Raw genomic sequence first — 24,302 nt, 5'->3', positions numbered from 1 at the left:
TGGTAAAAATCATGCCCCAATAAGTTTTATCACCAAGTACCTCACAAAAAACGATTAACATGCCAGTAAACGTTTTGAACATACATTTGAAAAGTTATGAATTGTTATTAATAAGCCTGCTACCAGTCGCTTTTACTGCAGTTAAGGCTCATACATTATTTCAGTATTAACAGTATTTTCAGAGTCCATTCCATTCCTTAGAAAAATACATTCAGTGTACACACACTCATCAGCCTAATACCAGTCGCTATCACTGCATTTAAGGCTGAACTTACTTTACAATGGTATCAGCAGTATTTTCTCAGTCAATTCCATTCCTCAGAAAAATAATTTACTGCACATACCTCATTTGCAGGGGGACCCTGCATGCTATTCCCCTTCTCTGAAGTTACCTCACTCCTCAGATGAGAACAGCCAGTGGATCTTAGTTACGTCTGCTAAGATCATAGAAAACGCAGGCAGATTCTTCTTCTAATGCTGCCTGAGAACAAACAGCACACTCCGGTGCCATTTAAAATAACAAACTTTTGATTGTAGAAATAAACCAAGTTAAAAAACACCACAGACCTCTCACAGCGACCTATCTTTAGTTAGGCTGCAAGAGAATGACTGAATATGACATGTGAGGGGAGGAGCTATATAGCAGCTCTGCTTGGGTGATCCTCTTGCAGCTTCCTGTTAGGAAGAGATATATTCCATAAGTAATGGATGACCCGTGGACTGACTACACTTAACAAGAGAAAACGTTACTGTTCCATTAAATTTAAAAGTGCAACTTTTATACTGCATGTGTAAAAAAAACGTACCCAAAAAGGCTATAAACTAATAAAAATGAATTAATTTCTATTCAGACAACCTTACACCTCAGGTGCCTACCTGCCAACCGGAATTTACTATCCCCACTTGTGGAACTGGAACGATCCGGGACTACAGCAACAAAAAAATGGAACAAATAGCACTAGAACCACCTGCTTAAGGTATAGAATAAAAAAGGAGCACTTACCTTACATCTGCCTGACAGCCAAGGCAGCTCACAGGCTTGAGAGGTCCTATCCCTCACATAGACCTGTGGAGAAATAAAAAAAAGTGTATAGGGGGGCGTGGCCAGGCAGCGCCGGGAGGAGATGCTAATTTAGTGATCTCTAGCTTGAGATCCTAAAATTTTGATTTATTTCTAAAATCACACAGTTTAAGTGGTGGAAAATTGCTCACTCATCTGCATTGACGCTTGCTGATCAAGAAAATACCTAACTTGGCGATATTTACTTCGTCTTTATCCTGCATTGACTGTTGAGGCCTTAATACGCAAGTTCCCTGACACCCTCTCCCGGCGCGCCGAATATAACTGCTAACTTCGATCCACATAATAAGCTGCAACTGGCCAGTATGGAGGAGGCACATAGGATATTGTATATTCTCCTACAGGACTTTGATCTACAACTCGACCATTGCTATTCAGGTTTATCGGGTACATTAGCTCTGGCAATGCAGGGAGCAACCAACGATACCCTATATAACATGGATCCAGAAACCACGCTGAAAGCTAAAGCTCCGGAGCACATACAAGCTTCTTTCACTCAGCTTGATGGCAGTACCGATACATCACGCGATCAGAGTGACCCATCTATTGCTGAGCAAGTGACAATGAGCCCAAGTGATATGTCAATAGTCGGAAGCTGCACGGGAATATCTTCCGAGACCATGCGAATACCGTTACCACCAGCTTTCACGGTCGACTCAGTCTTTACCAGAGATGTTACACATCCTCACCTTGCACATACCGTTCAACACACACTGATGGTCCAGCAGATATCGGGAGCAGTTGATCTGGATCCACTTGAGACATCCCATGTTCACTCGGAGGGGCCTGTCAGATACAGCCGCGACTCAGAGGGCCAAAGATGCAAGCTGAATATGGGCGCAGCGTTAACACAACCGAGAAGCGCAACGGCAGAAATAATACAGTGCACAATGGCTCAAATGGATATCTCGGTACTACAACATATAACAAGATCCCCACCTGATATTCCAGCTCAGATGTTTCTGTGCAGTTTTTTACCTCAGGGACTGTACATGGAAATTTGGAAACGCAGAGGCCAGAAAAGCCCTATTAACTGTGATCTCCTTTTGCTTAGGGAAGGCATAGGCTGACATTTTAGATGTGCTCTTATACTAGATATAGTGGTCTGCAGGAACGCATATACCTAATGATGTTAGATTTTCTGTTCGATTTTATGTGTTCATTCTCTAGTTAAATGTTTATCTGCTATTACATTAATGATGTTTATTTTCTAACTTACTATTGTCTTGAGGCCTCTATCTATACAGTATTGCGTAGTTCATAATTTAGACAGCCCATACTGGCTCTATCTTATCTTATTTAGAGGTTATAGCTTCAACTATGTCTGAACATGTACCCCTATTAGCTCCTCACCTACAAGTACCCTACATTCTAATTTTTTCTGTATAGATAGTCTTAAATGCCTAATAGTCAGGTTGTTTTGGGCTCACTATGTCAGTATTATAGACTTCACCTATATTCAATCTCTAACATAGCCACCTATTAGTAGACTGTAAAATGGAGTTAAGGCAACCAATGTAGATACAAATAAGTTTCTGTGAGTACTGGGTTATGCAGCTTTATTTAACATACTGTGCCACAAACTATTACATGATACATGGCTGTGTTTTTAGGAGCTATAACAGCCAGCTTAATATTCTTGTCACAGTTAAAACTCTATAACATTATTATAAGATTTGCAGGTGGTACTTATTCTTGCAGTTGTTCATGTCCTCTGAGTCAGGTCCATGTATTGGTTATACGCGCTACTGCATACTGTTTTTCATATCTCTAATAGGACACCTCTTGGTATAATCACAAAACTAGTTGAGGGTACATTTTAATGCGGAAATGTAATTTTCATATTTATAATACAGGCCCTCTTAGTATAATCACAATGCTGAATCAAAGATCACAATGTTCTTAGCTAACACAATCTAGTTGAGGGTACATTTTAATATGGAAATATAATTTTCAATCTGTAATAAGGAACCTTCTAGTTTAATCACAATGTTAGTTAAAGGTACATCTTAATATGGAAATATAATTTTCATATTTATAATAAGGGACCTCTTAGTTTAATTTAATATGAAAATATAATCTACATATCTATAATACGGGACCTCTTGGTATAATGCTTCTATCAAACGTAATGGATAAGTCCTATTATAATACTCAAGAAGTCCCTGCCCTTCCTTTTCAGCCATATACTTAGTAAAGCACCACTTCTGGGGCCCACTTTTCTAGTCATGTTCCATATGAGTTAGAAGGTCTATCAATACAAAGTTTATATAGCCTCTCTCGTGTTCCTATGTGTGATAAGCTCCCAGACACTATATGATTTGCAGCGTCATTTCTCACAGATAAATAACTTTAGAGATTCCGCCATGTTCCTTAAATTGCCTATATATATATATGGATCCGCCCTCCACCCTTTCCCTCATTTGCATAGCGGTGCTCACCCGCTGAATATCCCCTCCCCTTACTAGGCCCACAAGTGGCCATGCAAAAACTAATTTCCCTCACCACCGCTCATTAGACTTTTCAGGTCCAAAAGTGACCACAAAAATAAAGCAGGGAATCATTTCTATTATATATCAGAAAAATGAGGTTCCATTTTAGACACTTGCATAATTTAACCACTACCATAGACTGCTACTTCTTATATATATGCATTAGGTAACCTTACCAAACGATTCTAATACATTCCTTCCCGCAATGTCGATAAGTAGCATGACTAGTAGTTGGAAGGCCATCCAAATAACTTTAAAGAAGCTCTAATTCCTTATGTTAAGTATACCTACCAATGTGTTGACAATTGTTTTCTTTTGTGGTAGCCATTTAAGCTTAACTGGGTTGTATTATCTATATCTGTGGTAGTGCTATTTTCTTTTTTTTTTTTTTTTTTATGACTCGTATGCACAATTATGTATTTGTACATAGATGCAAGTTAAGTTACTATTGTCACTGTTTTCAAAAACCTCAATAAAGATTTTTTTTGAAAAAAAAAAAAAAAAAAAGTGTATAAATTCACATAAGACTATAGCAGATAGGGAAGCATCCTAATATGAGAGGCGCAGTGAGAATTATGTCCCACAAGTTCCCATTGCTTTAAAGCCACCAAAGCTCTGCTGAAGAGACTGATATGGACTACGGCTACACCCTAGAACAAAATCAGCACAATCTTGCACTACTTTAAAAATAATAAACTCTTGATTGAAGAATCTATACTAACACCTCACTTTACCACATTCTATCACTAATGTAGGCAAAGATAATGACTGGAGTGGGAGGGAAGGGAGGAGCTATTTAACAGCTCTGCCGTGGTGCTCTTTGCCTCCTCCTGCTGACCAGGAGGTGAATATCCCATAAGTAATTAAAGGGACAGTATACTGTAAAATAGTTTTTCCCTTAATGCGTTTACAATTGCTTTTTTTACCAACTGCAGAGTAAAAAAGGTATGAAAATTAGCTTTTTAAGGCTTATTTGTGTATATTAAAGCTCTGATTTTGTGTTTTGAAGCCACAACCTAATAAAATGGGTTGAGCTTGTAGGTATAATCAGATCTCATTACTGTATCACATTGTGCACATATACCTTCTTCTTTATCTTATATCTGTCCTTAAAACAATCACCAGTACTTTGAGAGAACAATGGAAAATCAACATTTTATTACCTTATCTCTGCTATATCCCACTGGGAGTGTAATTTCTTCTGCTGGCTGTGCTTACAAAGCTTATCTATAGCTGGTACGCGCGGCCACAAACTTTCAGAATAGGTGGGGATACCACATGCTAAATTAACAATTTTAAATGCCAATATAATGGTAAAGGAGCTACTTGTAAACAATTTAATACACTCCAGCAGGTAAAGTGGATCATTGGGAATAAATTAAAAAAATTTGAGTAAACTGTCCCTTTAAGATGATCCGTGGACTCATCGTGTCTTAAAAAGAAAAGTATATTATTATAATAGTGTTGGTTATGCAACATTGGGGAATGGTAAATAAAGGGATTATCTATATTTTTATACAATAACATTTTTGGTGTTTACTGTCCCTTTAATCACCCTGACACAGCTTCACCTGGGGAGCCCCTTAGCAGCATGGGCCTCTGACTGGCTTAAGTGGGTAGTCCAGATTAGCAGAAAAAAAAGCAGCACCCCCGGGGAAGATAAGAACATGTCATAGTGTACATCAAAAGGATTAAAACACCAGCATATTTGTATCTATTAAAAGCTTTATTTATTTAACACAAAGAATCAATGAATGATCATGGTTAATTATGGCTTACATGCTGTAAAGATTAATTCACTAATATAAACAAACATCCTTTGCAGGTTTTGGACACACAAACATTTCTAACAAATTTTGAAAGATTTTAGTTCATTATCTACACAAACACTTATCGAACCAGATGTTTTAAAAGGGACATAAAACTGCAAAAAACATAATTTATGCTTACCTGATAAATTCCTTTCTTCTGTTGTGTGATCAGTCCACGGGTCATCATTACTTCTGGGATATAACTCCTCCCCAACAGGAAATGCAAGAGGATTCACCCAGCAGAGCTGCATATAGCTCCTCCCCTCTACGTCAGTCCCAGTCATTCGACCAAGAATCAACGAGAAAGGAGTAACCAAGGGTGAAGTGGTGACTGGAGTATAATTTAAAAGATATTTACCTGCCTTAAAACAGGGCGGGCCGTGGACTGATCACACAACAGAAGAAAGGAATTTATCAGGTAAGCATAAATTATGTTTTCTTCTGTTATGTGTGATCAGTCCACGGGTCATCATTACTTCTGGGATACCAATACCAAAGCAAAAGTACACGGATGACGGGAGGGATAGGCAGGCTCATTATACAGAAGGAACCACTGCCTGAAGAACCTTTCTCCCAAAAATAGCCTCCGAAGAAGCAAAAGTGTCAAATTTGTAAAATTTGGAAAAAGTATGAAGCGAAGACCAAGTTGCAGCCTTGCAAATCTGTTCAACAGAGGCCTCATTCTTAAAGGCCCAAGTGGAAGCCACAGCTCTAGTGGAGTGAGCTGTAATTCTTTCAGGAGGCTGCTGTCCAGCAGTCTCATAGGCTAAACGTATTATGCTACGAAGCCAAAAAGAGAGAGAGGTAGCAGAAGCTTTTTGACCTCTCCTCTGTCCAGAGTAAACGACAAACAAGGAAGAAGTTTGGCGAAAATCTTTAGTTGCCTGCAAGTAGAACTTGAGGGCACGAACTACATCCAGATTGTGTAAAAGACGTTCCTTCTTTGAAGAAGGATTTGGACACAAGGATGGGACAACAATCTCTTGATTGATGTTCCTGTTAGTGACTACCTTAGGTAAGAACCCAGGTTTAGTACGCAGAACTACCTTGTCTGAGTGAAAAATCAGATAAGGGGAATCACAATGTAAGGCTGATAACTCAGAGACTCTTCGAGCCGAGGAAATAGCCATTAAAAACAGAACTTTCCAAGATAACATCTTTATATCAATGGAATGAAGAGGTTCAAACGGGAGACCCTGTAAAACGTTAAGAACTAAGTTTAAACTCCATGGTGGAGCAACAGCTTTAAACACAGGCTTGATCCTAGCTAAAGCCTGACAAAAGGACTGGACGTCTGGATTTTCTGACAGACGTCTGTGTAACAAGATGGACAGAGCTGAAATCTGTCCCTTTAATGAACTAGCTGATAAACCCTTTTCTAAACCTTCTTGTAGAAAAGACAATATCCTAGCGATCCTAACCTTACTCCAGGAGTAACCTTTGGATTCGCACCAGTATAGGTATTTCCGCCATATTTTATGGTAAATCCTTCTGGTAACAGGCTTCCTAGCCTGAATCAGGGTATCAATAACCGACTCAGAAAAACCACGTTTTGATAAAATCAAGCGTTCAATTTCCAAGCAGTCAGCTTCAGAGAAGTTAGATTTTGATGTTTGAATGGACCCTGTATCAGAAGGTCCTGTCTTAGAGGTAGAGACCAAGGCGGACAGGATGACATGTCCACTAGATCTGCATACCAAGTCCTGCGTGGCCAAGCAGGTGCTATTAGAATTACTGATGCTCTCTCCTGTTTGATTTTGGCAATCAATCGAGGAAGCAGCGGGAAGGGTGGAAACACATAAGCCATCCTGAAGTTCCAAGGTGCTGTCAAAGCATCTATCAGAACTGCTCCCGGATCCCTGGATCTGGACCCGTAGCGAGGAAGTTTGGCGTTCTGGCGAGACGCCATGAGATCTATCTCTGGTTTGCCCCAACGTCGAAGTATTTGGGCAAAGACCTCCGGATGAAGTTCCCACTCCCCCGGATGAAGAGTCTGGCGACTCAAGAAATCCGCCTCCCAGTTCTCCACTCCCGGGATGTGGATTGCTGACAGGTGGCAAGAGTGAGACTCTGCCCAGCGAATTATCTTTGATACTTCCATCATTGCTAGGGAGCTTCTTGTCCCTCCCTGATGGTTGATGTAAGCTACAGTCGTGATGTTGTCCGACTGAAACCTGATGAACCCCCGAGTTATTAACTGGGGCCAAGCCAGAAGGGCATTGAGAACTGCTCTCAATTCCAGAATGTTTATTGGAAGGAGACTCTCCTCCTGATTCCATAGTCCCTGAGCCTTCAGAGAATTCCAGACAGCGCCCCAACCTAGTAGGCTGGCGTCTGTTGTTACAATTGTCCAGTCTGGCCTGCTGAATGGCATCCCCCTGGACAGGTGTGGCCGATGAAGCCACCATAGAAGAGAATTTCTGGTCTCTTGATTCAGATTCAGAGTAGGGGACAAATCTGAGTAATCCCCATTCCACTGACTTAGCATGCATAATTGCAGCGGTCTGAGGTGTAGGCGTGCAAAAGGTACTATGTCCATTGCCGCTACCATTAAGCCGATCACCTCCATGCATTGAGCTACTGACGGGTGTTGAATGGAATGAAGGACGCGGCATGCATTTTGAAGTTTTGTTAACCTGTCTTCTGTCAGGTAAATCTTCATTTCTACAGAATCTATAAGAGTCCCCAAGAATGGAACTCTTGTGAGAGGAAAGAGAGAACTCTTCTTTTTGTTCACTTTCCATCCATGCGACCTTAGAAATGCCAGAACTAACTCTGTATGAGACTTGGCAGTTTGAAAGCTTGAAGCTTGTATTAGAATGTCGTCTAGGTACGGAGCTACCGAAATCCCTCGCGGTCTTAGTACCGCTAGAAGGGCACCCAGAACCTTTGTGAAGATTCTTGGAGCCGTAGCCAATCCGAATGGAAGAGCTACAAACTGGTAGTGCCTGTCTAAGAAGGCAAACCTTAGATACCGGTGATGATCTTTGTGGATCGGTATGTGAAGGTAAGCATCCTTTAAATCCACTGTGGTCATGTACTGACCCTCTTGGATCATGGGTAAGATTGTCCGAATAGTTTCCATTTTGAACGATGGAACTCTTAGGAAATTGTTTAGAGTCTTTAAATCTAAGATTGGCCTGAAAGTTCCCTCTTTTTTGGGAACCACAAACAGGTTTGAGTAGAACCCTTGTCCTTGTTCCGACCACGGAACCGGATGGATCACTCCCATTGTTAACAGATCTTGTACGCAGCGTAGAAACGCTTCTTTCTTTATCTGGTTTGTTGACAACCTTGACAGATGAAATCTCCCTCTTGGGGGAGATAATTTGAAGTCTAGAAGGTATCCCTGAGATATGATCTCTAGTGCCCAGGGATCCTGAACATCTCTTGCCCAGGCCTGGGCGAAGAGAGAGAGTCTGCCCCCTACTAGATCCGGTCCCGGATCGGGGGCTCTCGGTTCATGCTGTCTTTGGGGCAGCAGCAGGTTTCCTGGCCTGCTTGCTTTTGTTCCAGGACTGGTTAGGCTTCCAGCCTTGCCTGTAACGAGCAACAGCTCCTTCCTGTTTTGGTGCAGTGGAGGTTGATGCTGCTCCTGTTTTGAAATTCCGAAAGGGACGAAAATTAGACTGTCTAGCCTTAGCCTTGGCCTTGTCTTGAGGTAGGGCGTGGCCCTTACCTCCCGTAATGTCAGCGATAATTTCTTTCAAACCGGGCCCGAATAAGGACTGCCCCTTGAAAGGTATATTAAGTAATTTGGACTTAGAAGTAACATCAGCTGACCAGGATTTTAGCCACAGTGCCCTGCGTGCCTGTATGGCGAATCCTGAGTTCTTAGCCGTAAGTTTGGTTAAATGTACTACGGCCTCCGAAATGAAAGAATTAGCTAGTTTAAGGACTCTAAGCCTGTCCGTAATGTCGTCTAGCGTAGAGGAACTAAGGTTCTCTTCAAGCGACTCAATCCAAAATGCTGCCGCAGCCGTAATCGGCGCGATACATGCAAGGGGTTGTAATATAAAACCTTGTTGAACAAACATTTTCTTAAGGTAACCCTCTAATTTTTTATCCATTGGATCTGAGAAAGCACAGCTATCCTCCACCGGGATAGTGGTACGCTTAGCTAAAGTAGAAACTGCTCCCTCCACCTTGGGGACCGTTTGCCATAAGTCCCGAGTGGTGGCGTCTATTGGAAACATCTTTCTAAATATTGGAGGGGGTGAGAACGGCACACCGGGTCTATCCCACTCCTTAGTAACAATTTCAGTTAGTCTCTTAGGTATAGGAAAAACGTCAGTACTCGCCGGTACCGCAAAGTATTTATCCAACCTACACAGTTTCTCTGGTATTGCAACAGTGTTACAATCGTTGAGAGCTGCTAAGACCTCCCCTAGTAGTACACGGAGGTTCTCCAATTTAAATTTAAAATTTGAAATATCTGAGTCCAATCTGTTTGGATCAGAACCGTCACCCACAGAATGAAGCTCTCCGTCCTCATGCTCTGCGAGCTGTGACGCAGTATCAGACATGGCCCTAGCATTGTCAGCGCACTCTGTTCTCACCCCAGAGTGATCACGCTTGCCTCTTAGTTCAGGTAATTTAGACAAAACTTCAGTCATAACAGTAGCCATATCTTGTAATGTTATCTGTAATGGCCGCCCAGATGTACTAGGCGCCAAAATATCACGCACCTCCCGGGCGGGAGATGCAGGTACTGTCGCGTGAGGCGAGTTAGTCGGCATAACTCTCCCCTCGCTGTTTGGTGAAATTTGTTCACATTGTACAGATTGACTTTTATTTAAAGTAGCATCAATACAGTTAGTACATAAATTTCTATTGGGCTCCACCTTGGCATTGGAACAAATGACACAGATATCTTCCTCTGAGTCAGACATGTTTAACACACTAGCAAAAAAACTTACAACTTGGTTATAATCTTTTTTAGCAAAAAAACGCACTGTGCCTCAAAGAGGTACTAACGATTAAATGACAGTTGAAATAATGAACTGAAAAACAGTTATTGCATCAAACTTTAAAACAACACAACTTTTAGCAAAGGTTTGTTCCCATTAGTAAAAAACAACACTAATTAAATTTGTACATAAGAAAACAAAACAACGTTTTTTATACACAGTCACTATAAGAATTCTCACAGCTCTGCTGAGAGAATTTACCTCCCTTCAAAGAAGTTTGAAGACCCCTGAGATCTGTCAGAGATGAACCGGATCATGCAGGAAATATAAAAGTAGCTGACTGGAATTTTTTGATGCGTAGCAAAGAGCGCCAAAAACGGCCCCTCCCTCTCCCACACAGCAGTGAAGAGAAACGAAACTGTCACAATTAAAGCAAAAAACTGCCAAGTGGAAAATAATGCCCAAATATTTATTCACACAGTACCTCAGCAATGTAAACGATTCTACATTCCAGCAAAAACGTTTAACATGAGAATAGTTATTAAAAGGATTAGTGACCTTTAACACAGTAGTTCCGGTGAAATACCATCCCCAGAATACTGAAGTGTATACATACATGTCATTTTAACGGTATGGCAGGCTTTTCTCATCAATTCCATTCAGAAAATAAAAACTGCCACATACCTCAATGCAGATTCATCTGCCCGCTGTCCCCTGATCTGAAGCCTTTACCTCCCTCAGATGGTCGAGAACAGCAATATGATCTTAACGACTCCGGTTAAAATCATAGTAAAAAATCTCTGTCAGATTCTTCGTCAAACTCTGCCAGAGAAGTAATAACACGCTCCGGTGCTATTTTAAAATAACAAACTTTTGATTGAAGTCATAAAAACTAAGTATAATCACCATAGTCCTCTCACACATCCTATCTAGTCGTTGGGTGCAAGAGAATGACTGGGACTGACGTAGAGGGGAGGAGCTATATGCAGCTCTGCTGGGTGAATCCTCTTGCATTTCCTGTTGGGGAGGAGTTATATCCCAGAAGTAATGATGACCCGTGGACTGATCACACATAACAGAAGAAATAAAGTATTTTATTATTGCACTATTGCTAATTTCCAGTATTGGTATAAATGTCTAGCAACAGTTGACATACCACCTCTTTGCAAACTTAAAGGAACATTAAACTCCAAAATAATCTATCATGCATATAAAGAGCAACAATTAAGTATGTTAAAAAGGAACTAGTGTGATTTAAGATTAAGTTAAGGCAACTGATCTAAAAACAGCATGAAATACAAGTTTGTGCACAGCTGATCCCATGGTATTCATTGCATATTATCTACATCTAAACCCTTATCTCAACTTAGAGCTGTCATACTTTTTTCATTATACTAATCCATTAGGAGAATGAATCCATTTTTTAATGATGATCTATAGAGAGATTTACATTTTTGTATTAGATGTAGAACTACATATAAAGGGGTATCTTAATTTTTGCAAGCAGCAATATGTAAGAAATACCTCCAGTGAGACAAAGGAGAGAATTCAAAAAACACTTGAATAACATCACATGTATTATTATAGCCTGTGATCTGTACTGACTACGCACTTTACAAAAATGCATGAAGGTAATTTAAAGGGACAGTCTACTCCAAAAGTGTTATTGTTTAAAAAGATAGATAATCCCTTTATTACCCATACCCCAGTTTGCATAACCAACATGGTTATATTAATATACTTTTTACCTCTGTGATTACCTTTTATCTAAGCCTCTTCTGATCCTGATCACATGGCTATTTATTTATTTATTATCTATTAACTTGCATTTTAACCAATTAGTGCTGTGTCATGCACAACTCCACAGGAGAGAGCACAATGTTATCTATATTGCCCACATGGATTAGCAGTCTTATGAAAAGCTAATAAAAAAAAAAGCATGCGATAAGAATTGGTCTGCAGTGGCTTAGAAAACAGGCAGAAATTTAAAGTTTTAAAGGTTATAAAGTACATTTATATAATAATTTTGGTTGTGTAAAGTTAGGGTAAGGGTAGTTAAAGCGTTATCTATATTTTTAAACAAAAATAAATTCGGTGTTGACTGCCTCTTTAATCACTTTTAAAGCAACCCTCACGGTGAGGTGACAGAAATGCACTCCTTAAAGAATTAATATTTTGCTTGAGGACCATGAAGCCTATAGAATTTAATATATAGTTGTCTATTACAAAAAACTATGTATGGTGAAGTTATAAAACTTATCACATAACAGTGCACTTCTTCCTATTTAAAAGGCACACCACAGAGCTTATTTTACTGACCAACTGACTAAAAGTTAAGCCAATACCAAGCAAAAATGTCAATATTTTTTTCACTATTTGCTGCACATTACAAGTTAATTCTGCAATTAATATGCATTTTAAAAAACTTACAAACATATCCCTCTTATGGTTTTTGTTCCATATGAGTTTATACAGTGGTTTAACCCTTTTGCTGCTAAGCCTTTATTCACCCCATTGCTGAGCTAATTTTGAACTTTTTTGCTACCCAGATTTAAACCCTGTTGTAAGTAAATTTTCAATATGTGACACACAAATTACATATTGTTTTTTTCACAATATACCATTATTACATTTATAATTCATGGCATAGGAAATAGCTGCAGAAAAAAAACGTTTTAAAAAAAAAAAAAAAAGCATAATTTTTTTGGGGGGATTTTAGTAAATACTGAAAATGGCTGTGACCATACAGGCTTTTAGGGGTTATCTTTCAAATCAAGGGTCTCGGATGTTTGTAGCTGCGATTGAGGGGTTTGAAGAACCTCCCCCCATCCAGCTCTTTTTCAGCTGCAGTGTGCTCCCTGGTTTTGCCCCCTTTTTGAAGTCCCCACTTGCATACGTGGCGATGTCACCAGCACTCCTATGAAGCCTGGGAGTCCCGCCCACTAGGCCACCAACAATCCCTAAAAACAGATTTTCATCAGCGATCCCCCGCCTCGCCATGTGCATAGAAGTGGATAAAACAACACTATTTGAAAGGTTTATTTATTTTTCATGAAAAAAATAAAACATTAACACATTCTAGTATATGATGTAACTAGGTTAAGAAACTATATACATCTTCCAGAACTCCTAGGAACCTCAGTGTTTTTCTATATATTGCTGACAAATATTTCATCCTAATGTTAATGATACCCAATAAACGGAATCCTTATAATTAGAAAAGTAGTACACCACACTATACTTTCTTTTTTTATTTGCATTAAGTAATGATATAGTAATAGCTATTGTTTAAATGTCCACTACCATTGTAAGTATTATATATTAGATGGCGTAAAATGCTTTTCATACTGGATACACACGGTTTACAAAGAACAAATAAAAATTTAAAAAACATTAATATATAAATATAGTTAACTAGTTGAACTATTTAATTTCAAGTTGACAGAATGTCATCATAATAAAAGTTGTGTTGTGCACATAATGACCTCTAGTGGTATTAACAGCAATTGCTTTTCTGTATTCCACATAATTAGCAACAAAACGACAAGCTGACATTTCTCCAGCTGTCTTCAAGGAGTGTATTTACCTGCACATGGGACATCTCTGACACCCTTCTTGTTGCAATATTTAAATTTCCACCTGCCAGTTTGTTAGTTTGCAGATTAATTGGGGAAGCTTGTAGAGGTTCAGTTGTGTGCGCTGTTGCAGAGACCGTAGATGTTTTCTGCCCATTCAGGTGTGCAGTAACCATGGTGACAGGAGCTTTGGCTGGAACAACAGAGATTGAGATGCCCTGGCTGCTGGGTGCCTTGATGAGAGGGATGGCCTTGGCACTTGCCACAGGACAGCTCCGGACTGCAAGCTTCTATAAGAGAAAGAAACATTGAGAGGTTAGATCAGACTTTATTCAAGCACCTCCTTCTGCACCATCTAATCTGCTATATTATAGAATATCCACAAAAGAGAAACGAGTAAAGGCAAACGTTCACATTCAGTCCACACCATCTGGCTTTTTTTTTTTTTCTGCTATCATATACAGCATACGGAGAAGGGTCCATCAAGACAGCCAGCTCAGCATCCCACACAAAGGTGGGCATATCCACAATGCACAGCTAAAATCCTTCTTGATGAAATTACTCCGAGGCAAACAAACGGTGATTCTGATTTTACTCTTATAAAGATTTTTTCCCCCTAGGTGTTGCTTACCATACTGTTCTCAGATACTGTCTGAGACCAATTAATCTACTAAGCATGATCAGTAATGTATTTGTATTGTATTTAAAAAGGGAATACATGTTTTTGTATATTTGTGGAATTTATTAGAATAGCTGTTGGTCAAAGCAATCCATAAATGTCACATTTTTTTTTTCATAAAATTATAGGATGTCCTCATAATGGCTGCTTAATTTAAAATCTCTGCTAAATATAGCAGTAAACCAAGAAGAACAATACCATCAAGCCTTAAGTTAAATTACACTTTCCTTTTTTTTAATAAAGTAATATATGTGTAACTGTTTGGCCACTTAATATTTGCATTACAAGTAAGCTTGCACGTGTCTGGAGCACTATATGGCAGCAGTTTTACAAAAATGTTAACCATTTGCAACAGCACTAGATGGCAGCACTATTTCCTGCCATTTAGTGCTCCAGATGCCTACCTAGGTATCTCTTCAACAGAGAATACCCTAGAATCAAAGCAAAATTTGATAATAAAAGTAAATTTTAAACTTTTTAAAATGGTATGCACTGTCTAAATCACAAAATAACATTTTTGGGTTTCATATCACTTTAAGGCAAGTTTGAAAACCCATGAAGAGCATTTATAATTCACATTTGATGTCCTTTTAGGATATCTTTCACATGTTGTCAAGATGGAATATATGTGTTTTAGACCCCCAAGTGCCATTAGCAGCTACACTTCCTAGGCCACTCGGCAAAGAACTACATGACCCAGAATGCCATGCAGTTAGATGTGGTTAGCTTTTCTTGTGAACTGTGTAGTGCAGATGGTGAAGCTTCTTAGTTGTGGGTCATCATAGAACGCTGAGTTAAGACAAGTCTAATAGCTTCTCCTGGAATTATCACCCCATTCAGTGACTTATTGATTGATTGACAGAATCTCACTTCAACAATATTGTTACTTTTCTCCTACACCCCAGAAAAACATTCTCTCTCCACTCACCCCCCCTGTCAGTCTGCTAGTGTAGCACTAACAGCTGTGCTAGTAAAGGCAGCTGGGCAGCAACTAAAAAAAATGCTTTTAAAATAACATTTTTATGCCTCTGTTCAACATCAAGCTAAATGCAGTACAGTAGCACTCAAAGCGTGCAGCAAGTAAATACTGTAAGTCCATCATAATGCCCACATGTTTGTATTCCTTGCGCACCCCTGAAACGTTTACATATGCTGACGTTTCTACACACGGTAACCAACCACAAAAAAAATTGTTTCTCTTATTTTAACATTAAACATCGTAAAAACTTTATTTAGAACAGTCTTTCATATGTGATAGAAAAAAAATACTATGTCCCTTTAGTTAGTTACTGAGTTTTTATTTTTTTTTTAATATTATTCCATGCCATCTTTTTCAGTCTTACAATATTTGAATTAAATGTATGGCTAAGGGGCTATTTTTAGACATGCAAAAACCTGGAATTTGTTTGTGAAATAAATCATGAAAATATGTCTTTCAGAACTAAATGTGTTAGAAAAAGAACAAACACAAAAATCTGTGTAAATGTATATTATTATTTGATTATCATTTATTTATAAATAAAAGAACCAACATTTTACACAGCGCTACTGGCAGCGCCATTAAGTATAAGGAGAAGCATGAAATGTATTGCGTTTAATGTACCTATATAAAATCCCGTATTCCGAGTCCTGTTTTTTTTCTTATTATTATTATTATTTTTATTAAATTGCATGCTCTATCTGAATCCTAAAATAATTGTTTTTGGTTTTATGTCCCTTTAATTTGTTTCCAGTGACTTGTTATACCAGCTGTATAAAATTTGAGAAATTGTTTATTTTTGTAATTTAAATACCTGGTTTTGATCTTTGAAACCAAAGCCCATCAAAATAGGTTAAGCTTACAGGAAAATACGGTATCCTTAATTTATCACTATCTGCATATACACATGCTTCTTTATTTTATCTCTGCAAACCAAAGCCCAATACTTAGAACTATTGAGCATGAACATGTTATTGCTTATATCTTCCACCTCCTATTGGGAGTGTATTTTCTCCTGCTGGCTATGCTTACACAGGTTTTCTTTAACCTATACTTAAAGGGATATGCCAGCCAAAATTTTAAACCACATGGATGCCTTTCGGTATTGAACATAATCAATTTTGTAATAGACATGTATTAACAAAAATGCTTCTAATAAAAGCTATAGCTGTTTCAAAAGTGTATTTAAGTATGCACCGTGCACCAGCATTTTAAACACAGCACTTGCTTAGAGAGCCTAAGGTGCTGGTACCATCTGGTAATTACTCAATTTGCTCATTGCTGACATGATACAAGTCCCAGTGATGATCTGAGCAGCTTCATTATTTAAAATGTGGGTACAGCGACAATATCTAGCTATGCTTCACAAGCACGTGCAGAGAAACATGTTAACACTAAAGAAGTGATAACTTTTACTAGAAGCATTTTTGCTAATACATGTATATTGCAAATATGTTTCTATTCAAAGATGCAATTCATCTGTGTGCATTTAAATTTTGACTGGAATGTTTCATTATAGGTAGGGATACCAAAGGAAAATCAGCAATTTCAAATGCCAAAATAAAGTAAAAGGAGCTATTTGTAAACACTCCCAGCAGGTAAAATGGAAGGTTGGAAACAAAGTCGAGAAATATTTCTGGTAAACTGTCCCTTTAAGTGTTTCATAACATGAAAAATTACAAGAATACTCAATTGCAAAGGGCTAAAAAAAGACAGGTGAAGTAATTCTTAGTGAAACTAGACCATTGTTTCCTAACTTTATCCTACATGGCACTGGGTAATTTCTGTGTGTTTTGCTCATGAACAAAAAACAATGTTCCATTCAAAAAAGTATTTGGTTACTTGGTAATAAAGTTAAAAAACAAAATTTATGCTTGCTTGATAAATTTATTTCTTGACAAGGTGAGTCCACGGAATCATCAATTACTGTTGGGAATATCACTCCTGGCCAGCAAGAGGAGGCAAAGAGAACCACAGCAAAGCTTTTAAGTTTTACCTCCCTTCCCACAACCCCCAGTCATTCGACTGAAGGAAAAAAAGAGAGAAAGGAAGTAACACAAGGTGTAGAAGTGCCTGAGGTTATATAAAAAAAACTGTCTGAAAATAAGGGCGGGCCGTGGACTCACTGTGTCAAGAAATAAATAAATCAGGTAAGCATAAATTTTGTTTTCTTTCTTATGACACGGTGAGTCCACGGAATCATCAATTACTGTTGGGAATCAATACCCAAGCTAGAGGACACAGATGATTAGGGAAGGACAAGATAGGTAACCTAAACAGAAGGCACCACAGCTTGCAGAACCTGTCTCCCAAAAGGAAGCCTCAGTTTAGACAAAAATATAGAATTTATAGAATTTAGAATAAAAAGTGTGCAAGATGACCAAGTCGCAGCTTTGCAAATCTGTTCCAAAGAGGCCTCATTCTTGAAGGCCCAAGAAGAAGAAACAGCCCTACTGGAATGAGCTGCGATTCTCTCAGGAGGCTCCTGTCCAGCAGTCTCTTATGCCATACGAATAATCCTTCTCAACCAGAGAGAAAGAAGCAGCAGTAGCTTTCTGACCTTTACCTTTTCCAGAAAAGCAAACAAATAATGCAGAGGACTGACGAAAGTCCTTCGAAGCCTGCAAATAGAATTTAAGAGCCCGCACAACATCTAAGTTGTGTAACAACCTCTCCTTGTGAGAGGAAGGATTAGGACACAGAGAAGGAACAACAATTTCCTGATTGATATTTCTGTCCGAAACAACCTTAGCAAGACAAATCAAACTTTGCCATAACTTCTAAGTTGTGCAACAAACTTTCTTCAGAAAAGAAGAACTATGACAAGAGCAGGAACCAAAATTTCCTGATTAAAATGTCTTTCCGAACCCCTTTAGGAAGGAACCTAACTTAGTACGAAGAACCGCCTCATCGGCATGAAAGATAAGATACGGCGAATCACACTGCAAATCTGAGAGTTCCAACAACCTTCCAAGATAACTAAATATCTATGGAATACAATGGCTCAAACTGAGCTTACTGCCAAACTTTAAGAACAAGTTAATGCTCCTAAGAGGAGCAACAAATTGAAACACAGGCCCAATACTAACCAAGGCCTGACAAAAGGATTGCATATCTGGCGTGTTCGCCAGACGCCTATGCAGCAAGCTGACCCTTCAGATAACTGACAAAACCTTTCTTCAGGCCTTTCTGCAGAAAGGACAAACTTCAAAGTATCCTGACCCTATTTCAAGAGTAGCCCTTGGATTCACACCAATAAGAGATTTACGTAATATCTTATGGTAAATCTTCCTCGTAACAGGCTTACAAACCTGAATCATGGTCTTAATGACGGACTCGGAGAACTACAGTTAGACAAAATTAAGCATTCAATCTCCCAGCAGACAGCTTCAGAGAAATGAAATTTAGATGAAAGAAGGGACCCTGATCAGAAGTCAGAGGAGGTCTCCAAGGTAGAGGAGATGGCCTTTCCACTAGGTCCGCATACCAGATCCTGTGAGGCCATGCAGAGACTATTAGAATTGCCGACACTCTTTCCTGTGGACACGAGCAATGACTCGTGGAAGGAAAGCAACCAAAATAAAACTGGTATACCAGCCTGAAATCCCAACGGACTGCCAGAGCATCTATCAGAGAGGCCCGAGGAACTCTCTACTCCCAGTATTCACTCCTGAAAGTGAAAAATGGATAAGCAATGAAAGTGAGCGTCTGCCCACTGAACAAGTCATGGCAATGGAACTCCCGGTTCCTCCCAGGCAGGTTAATGTAATCACTGAGATGAAAATGTTAAACTAAAAACTGACCAGCAGATAAGGCGACTGAAGCCAAGCCATCGGAGCATTGAAGGTAACAACTTCACAAAGGTTATGTGGAGAGCAGACGCCGCCCAAGTCCATAGTCACCAAACCAACGGGCTAGCGACCGTGGACACTATCACTCAGGAAAGTCTCCGGAAGTATGTGCTCCAAGACAGAAGCTCCTGAGAAACCAAAATATTCTGGAGAAGGTCAACGATCTCGCTAACTCTCGAAGCTAAGCGAGCGCTCTCTCTCTGATCCACAGGGAAGAATCTCAAGTCACAGATCCAGATCAATCCTCCAAGACAGAGCCCCAAGATTCCCGGTCCTGCATGATCGCAGACTCTCAGATTGAATCGATCAAAGGAATGAAGTCCAATGAAGCAACCATCAGAATATTACCTCCATACATTGAGCCACTGGAGGGCCAAACAGAGTGCTGAATAAGGCAAGAGGAAAGAATACTCTAATTACTGACCTGTCAAAAATATAAGTAGGGAAACTAATATGGTCCCTAAGAAACTACCCCTGTAGTTAGAACAAGGGAACTCATTTTCAGAATCATTCTAATTCGTGAGAATGAAGAAAACAACAAGGTCTCTGTATGAGAGTTTGCTTGTTGAAAAGATGGCGCCTGAACCTTTATGACATCCAGGAAGGGCACCACAGCAATTCCCTGAAACCTATCACTGCCAATATAGCCCCCTCTGAGAGCCATGTTAAGGCCAAAGGGAAGGGACACACACTGAAAGTGTTTGACGGAAAAGCAAAAATCAGGAACTTAAAAGTATGCATCCTCCAGGTCTATGGTCACCATTAACTGACCCTCCTAGACCAAAGGAAGAATAGAACCACTGGTTTCCATTTGAAAAACGGTACTAAGACAACTTGTTGAGACAATTCCCTCTTTTTCAGGAACCACAAACAGGAATGAATAAAATCCTACACCCTGTTCTCTTACAGGAACTGGAACTATCACTCACAGGGAAGAGACGTCTCAAACGCACTACAAAAAGCCACAGTTATATGGCTGCAGATAAAATTGAAAGGAACGACTATTATGTAGTAACACTGAGGTACTTTGTCCACAGCCTATCTGGGACATCGTGTATCCATGTTTGAAGACAGAGATTCAGCCCCCCACCTTGACCCATCCCAGATTGGGGCAAAACTCCTGTAGGTCTATATATCTAGTACTGTGGTAGAAAAGATCTTTTTTCTACTTGAACTATCAGAAATATCAGAATTATACCTGTCAGATCCGGACCAAACAAGATCTTAACCTTGTAAGGAAACACCAGAAGCTTGGATGCAGAGGAAAAATCCACCGACTATGAATATAGCCAGAAAGCCCCGCAGGCTAGCACAACCAAGATAAATATCTTGGCTCCCTGCATAAAGACTTGCATGGTGGCATCAGAAATAAAGGAATTGGCTAGCTTAAGAGTCTTAATTCTGTTCTGAATCTCCTCCTTAAAGGAGTCCCTACCAATTGGAACAAACAAGGCGTTGCACCAATAAAATGCTGCACTTGACTCAGCTTAGACCATTAATCCTGAAGGAACAGCTATCCTCTCTAGAAAACGTATTTCTCTTAGCCATAGTAGAAATGCCCTACTACTATAGGCTCCATGCATAGGATATTTAATGTAGACAATTACAGGGAAAACTCCACGAGTAGCTCTCCCATTCCTGAGAAAAAAAAAACACCATAACGGTTTGGTACAGGAAAAAGTGCCACAGAGGAATCCTAGTACCTATAAAGTTCACTAGATTCTTTAGGGATTGACAACAGACGTATTGAAGTCGCTCCAAAGCCGCCAAAACCTCTTTTAATCACACACACGAGGTGTTAAGGCTGAAATCTGAAGAATACTACTTCAGCATCAGAAAAAGGAATCATACTGTCCAAATCTGAGATTGTATCCTCCTCATCAGACCTACGAGGAAGGCAATCAGAGTAGCATCCGGTACAGAAACCTTACTTTCTGAATCACTAATATTTCTCCTGCAATTTTCCCCTAAGAATAGGAAAAGCAGATCATGCCAAATACCCAAAAGATACCTGAGCAGCAAAATCTGCAGGCAAATAACTCTACCAGGAGATGAATAACCGCAGGGTACAGAAGGTGACACCATAAAGGCTAGGGACGTTTAAGGAGAAAACTGTGGTAATGCCTACACAGTATCATCCTGGGAGACATTGGGTTCAGAGGCAACACATAATCTCTATCTTAAGAGATAGAGCTAAAAACACATAAATTGCGTATTTGAAAACAATAGCGTCAAAACCCAAACAGTATTCCTTGCAAAAGAAAACTGAGGCAAAAATAAAATCAATTTTAATGTTTTATAACGAAAAAACAAGACTCACTTTAAAAACAGAATTTATGTTTACCTAATAAATTTCTTTCTCCTACGGTGTGTCCGGTCCACGGCTTCATCCTTACTTGTGGGATATACTCATTCCCTACAGGAAGTGGCAAAGAGAACAACAGCAGAGCTGTCCATATAGCTCCCCCTCTAGCTCCACCCCCCAGTCATTCGACCGACGGTCAGGAGAAAAAGTAGAACCATAGGGTGCAGTGGTGACTGTAGTGTACAAAAACAAAAATTTTAAACCTGACTAAAAGCCAGGGCAGGCCGTGGACCGGACACACCGTAGGAGAAAGAAATTTATCAGGTAAACATAAATTCTGTTTTCTCCTACATTGGTGTGTCCGGTCCACGGCTTCATCCTTACTTGTGGGAACCAATACCAAAGCTTTAGGACACGGATGAAGGGAGGGAGCAAGTCAGGTAACCTAAACGGAAGGCACCACTGCTTGTAAAACCTCTCTCCCAAAAATAGCCTCCGAAGAAGCATAAGTATCGAATTTGTAAAATTTGGCAAAAACAGAATTTATGTTTACCTGATAAATTACTTTCTCCAACGGTGTGTCCGGTCCACGGCGTCATCCTTACTTGTGGGATATTCTCTTCCCCAACAGGAAATGGCAAAGAGCCCAGCAAAGCTGGTCACATGATCCCTCCTAGGCTCCGCCTTCCCCAGTCATTCGACCGACGTAAAGGAGGAATATTTGCATAGGAGAAATCATATGATACCGTGGTGACTGTAGTTAAAGAAAATAAATTATCAGACCTGATTAAAAAACCAGGGCGGGCCGTGGACCGGACACACCGTTGGAGAAAGTAATTTATCAGGTAAACATAAATTCTGTTTTCTCCAACATAGGTGTGTCCGGTCCACGGCGTCATCCTTACTTGTGGGAACCAATACCAAAGCTTTAGGACACGGATGATGGGAGGGAGCAAATCAGGTCACCTAGATGGAAGGCACCACGGCTTGCAAAACCTTTCTCCCAAAAATAGCCTCAGAAGAAGCAAAAGTATCAAATTTGTAAAATTTAGTAAAAGTGTGCAGTGAAGACCAAGTCGCTGCCTTACATATCTGATCAACAGAAGCCTCGTTCTTGAAGGCCCATGTGGAAGCCACGGCCCTAGTGGAATGAGCTGTGATTCTTTCAGGAGGCTGCCGTCCGGCAGTCTCGTAAGCCAATCTGATGATGCTTTTAAGCCAAAAAGAGAGAGAGGTAGAAGTTGCTTTTTGACCTCTCCTTTTACCAGAATAAACAACAAACAAGGAAGATGTTTGTCTGAAATCCTTTGTAGCATCTAAATAGAATTTTAGAGCACGAACTACATCCAAATTGTGCAACAAACGTTCCTTCTTTGAAACTGGATTCGGACACAAAGGCGGCACAACTATCTCCTGGTTAATGTTTTTGTTAGAAACAACTTTCGGAAGAAAACCAGGTTTAGTACGCAAAACCACCTTATCTGCATGGAACACCAGATAAGGAGGAGAACACTGCAGAGCAGATAACTCTGAAACTCTTCTAGCAGAAGAAATTGCAACCAAAAACAAAACTTTCCAAGATAATAACTTAATATCTACGGAATGTAAGGGTTCAAACGGAACCCCCTGAAGAACTGAAAGAACTAAATTGAGACTCCAAGGAGGAGTCAAAGGTTTGTAAACAGGCTTGATTCTAACCAGAGCCTGAACAAAAGCTTGAACATCTGGCACAGCCGCCAGCTTTTTGTGAAGTAAAACAGATAAAGCAGAAATCTGTCCCTTCAAAGAACTTGCAGATAATCCTTTCTCCAAACCTTCTTGAAGAAAGGATAGAATCTTAGGAATTTTTATCTTGTTCCATGGGAATCCTTTAGATTCACACCAACAGATATATTTTTTCCATATTTTATGGTAGATTTTTCTAGTTACAGGCTTTCTGGCCTGAACAAGAGTATCAATGACAGAATCTGAGAACCCTCGCTTTGATAAAATCAAGCGTTCAATCTCCAAGCAGTCAGTTGGAGTGAGGCCAGATTCGGATGTTCGAACGGACCTTGAACAAGAAGGTCCTGTCTCAAAGGTAGCTTCCATGGTGGAGCCGATGACATATTCACCAGGTCTGCATACCAAGTCCTGCGTGGCCACGCAGGAGCTATCAAGATCACCGATGCCCTCTCCTGATTGATCCTGGCTACCAGCCTGGGGATGAGAGGAAACGGTGGGAATACATAAGCTAGGTTGAAGGTCCAAGGTGCTACTAGTGCATCTACTAGAGTCGCCTTGGGATCCCTGGATCTGGACCCGTAGCAAGGAACCTTGAAGTTCTGACGAGAGGCCATCAGATCCATGTCTGGAATGCCCCACAATTGAGTAATTTGGGCAAAGATTTCCGGATGGAGTTCCCACTCCCCCGGATGAAATGTCTGACGACTCAGAAAATCCGCTTCCCAATTTTCCACTCCTGGGATGTGGACTGCAGACAAGTGGCAGGAGTGAGTCTCCGCCCATTGAATGATTTTGGTCACTTCTTCCATCGCCAGGGAACTCCTTGTTCCCCCTTGATGGTTGATATACGCAACAGTCGTCATGTTGTCTGATTGAAACCGTATGAATTTGGCC

At 40.0% G+C, this 24,302-nt stretch overlaps 1 protein-coding gene across 1 annotated transcript in view; it reads right to left on the bottom strand.

The window, feature by feature from the left end:
- The window catches only part of PHF21B (PHD finger protein 21B), a 292,696-nt gene that overhangs the window by 182,543 nt on the left and 85,851 nt on the right, over positions 1-24,302 (bottom strand). The window contains exon 2 of the mRNA XM_053719698.1: positions 13,881-14,159. Coding sequence (XP_053575673.1) covers positions 13,881-14,159 — 279 coding nt within the window. The remainder of the gene's footprint in view (positions 1-13,880; positions 14,160-24,302) is intronic.

The sequence above is a fragment of the Bombina bombina genome, chromosome 6 (assembly GCF_027579735.1).
Source record: "Bombina bombina isolate aBomBom1 chromosome 6, aBomBom1.pri, whole genome shotgun sequence".
NCBI classification, from domain to species: Eukaryota; Metazoa; Chordata; class Amphibia; order Anura; family Bombinatoridae; genus Bombina; species Bombina bombina.
This window is presented reverse-complemented; position numbering and strand designations above follow the sequence as displayed.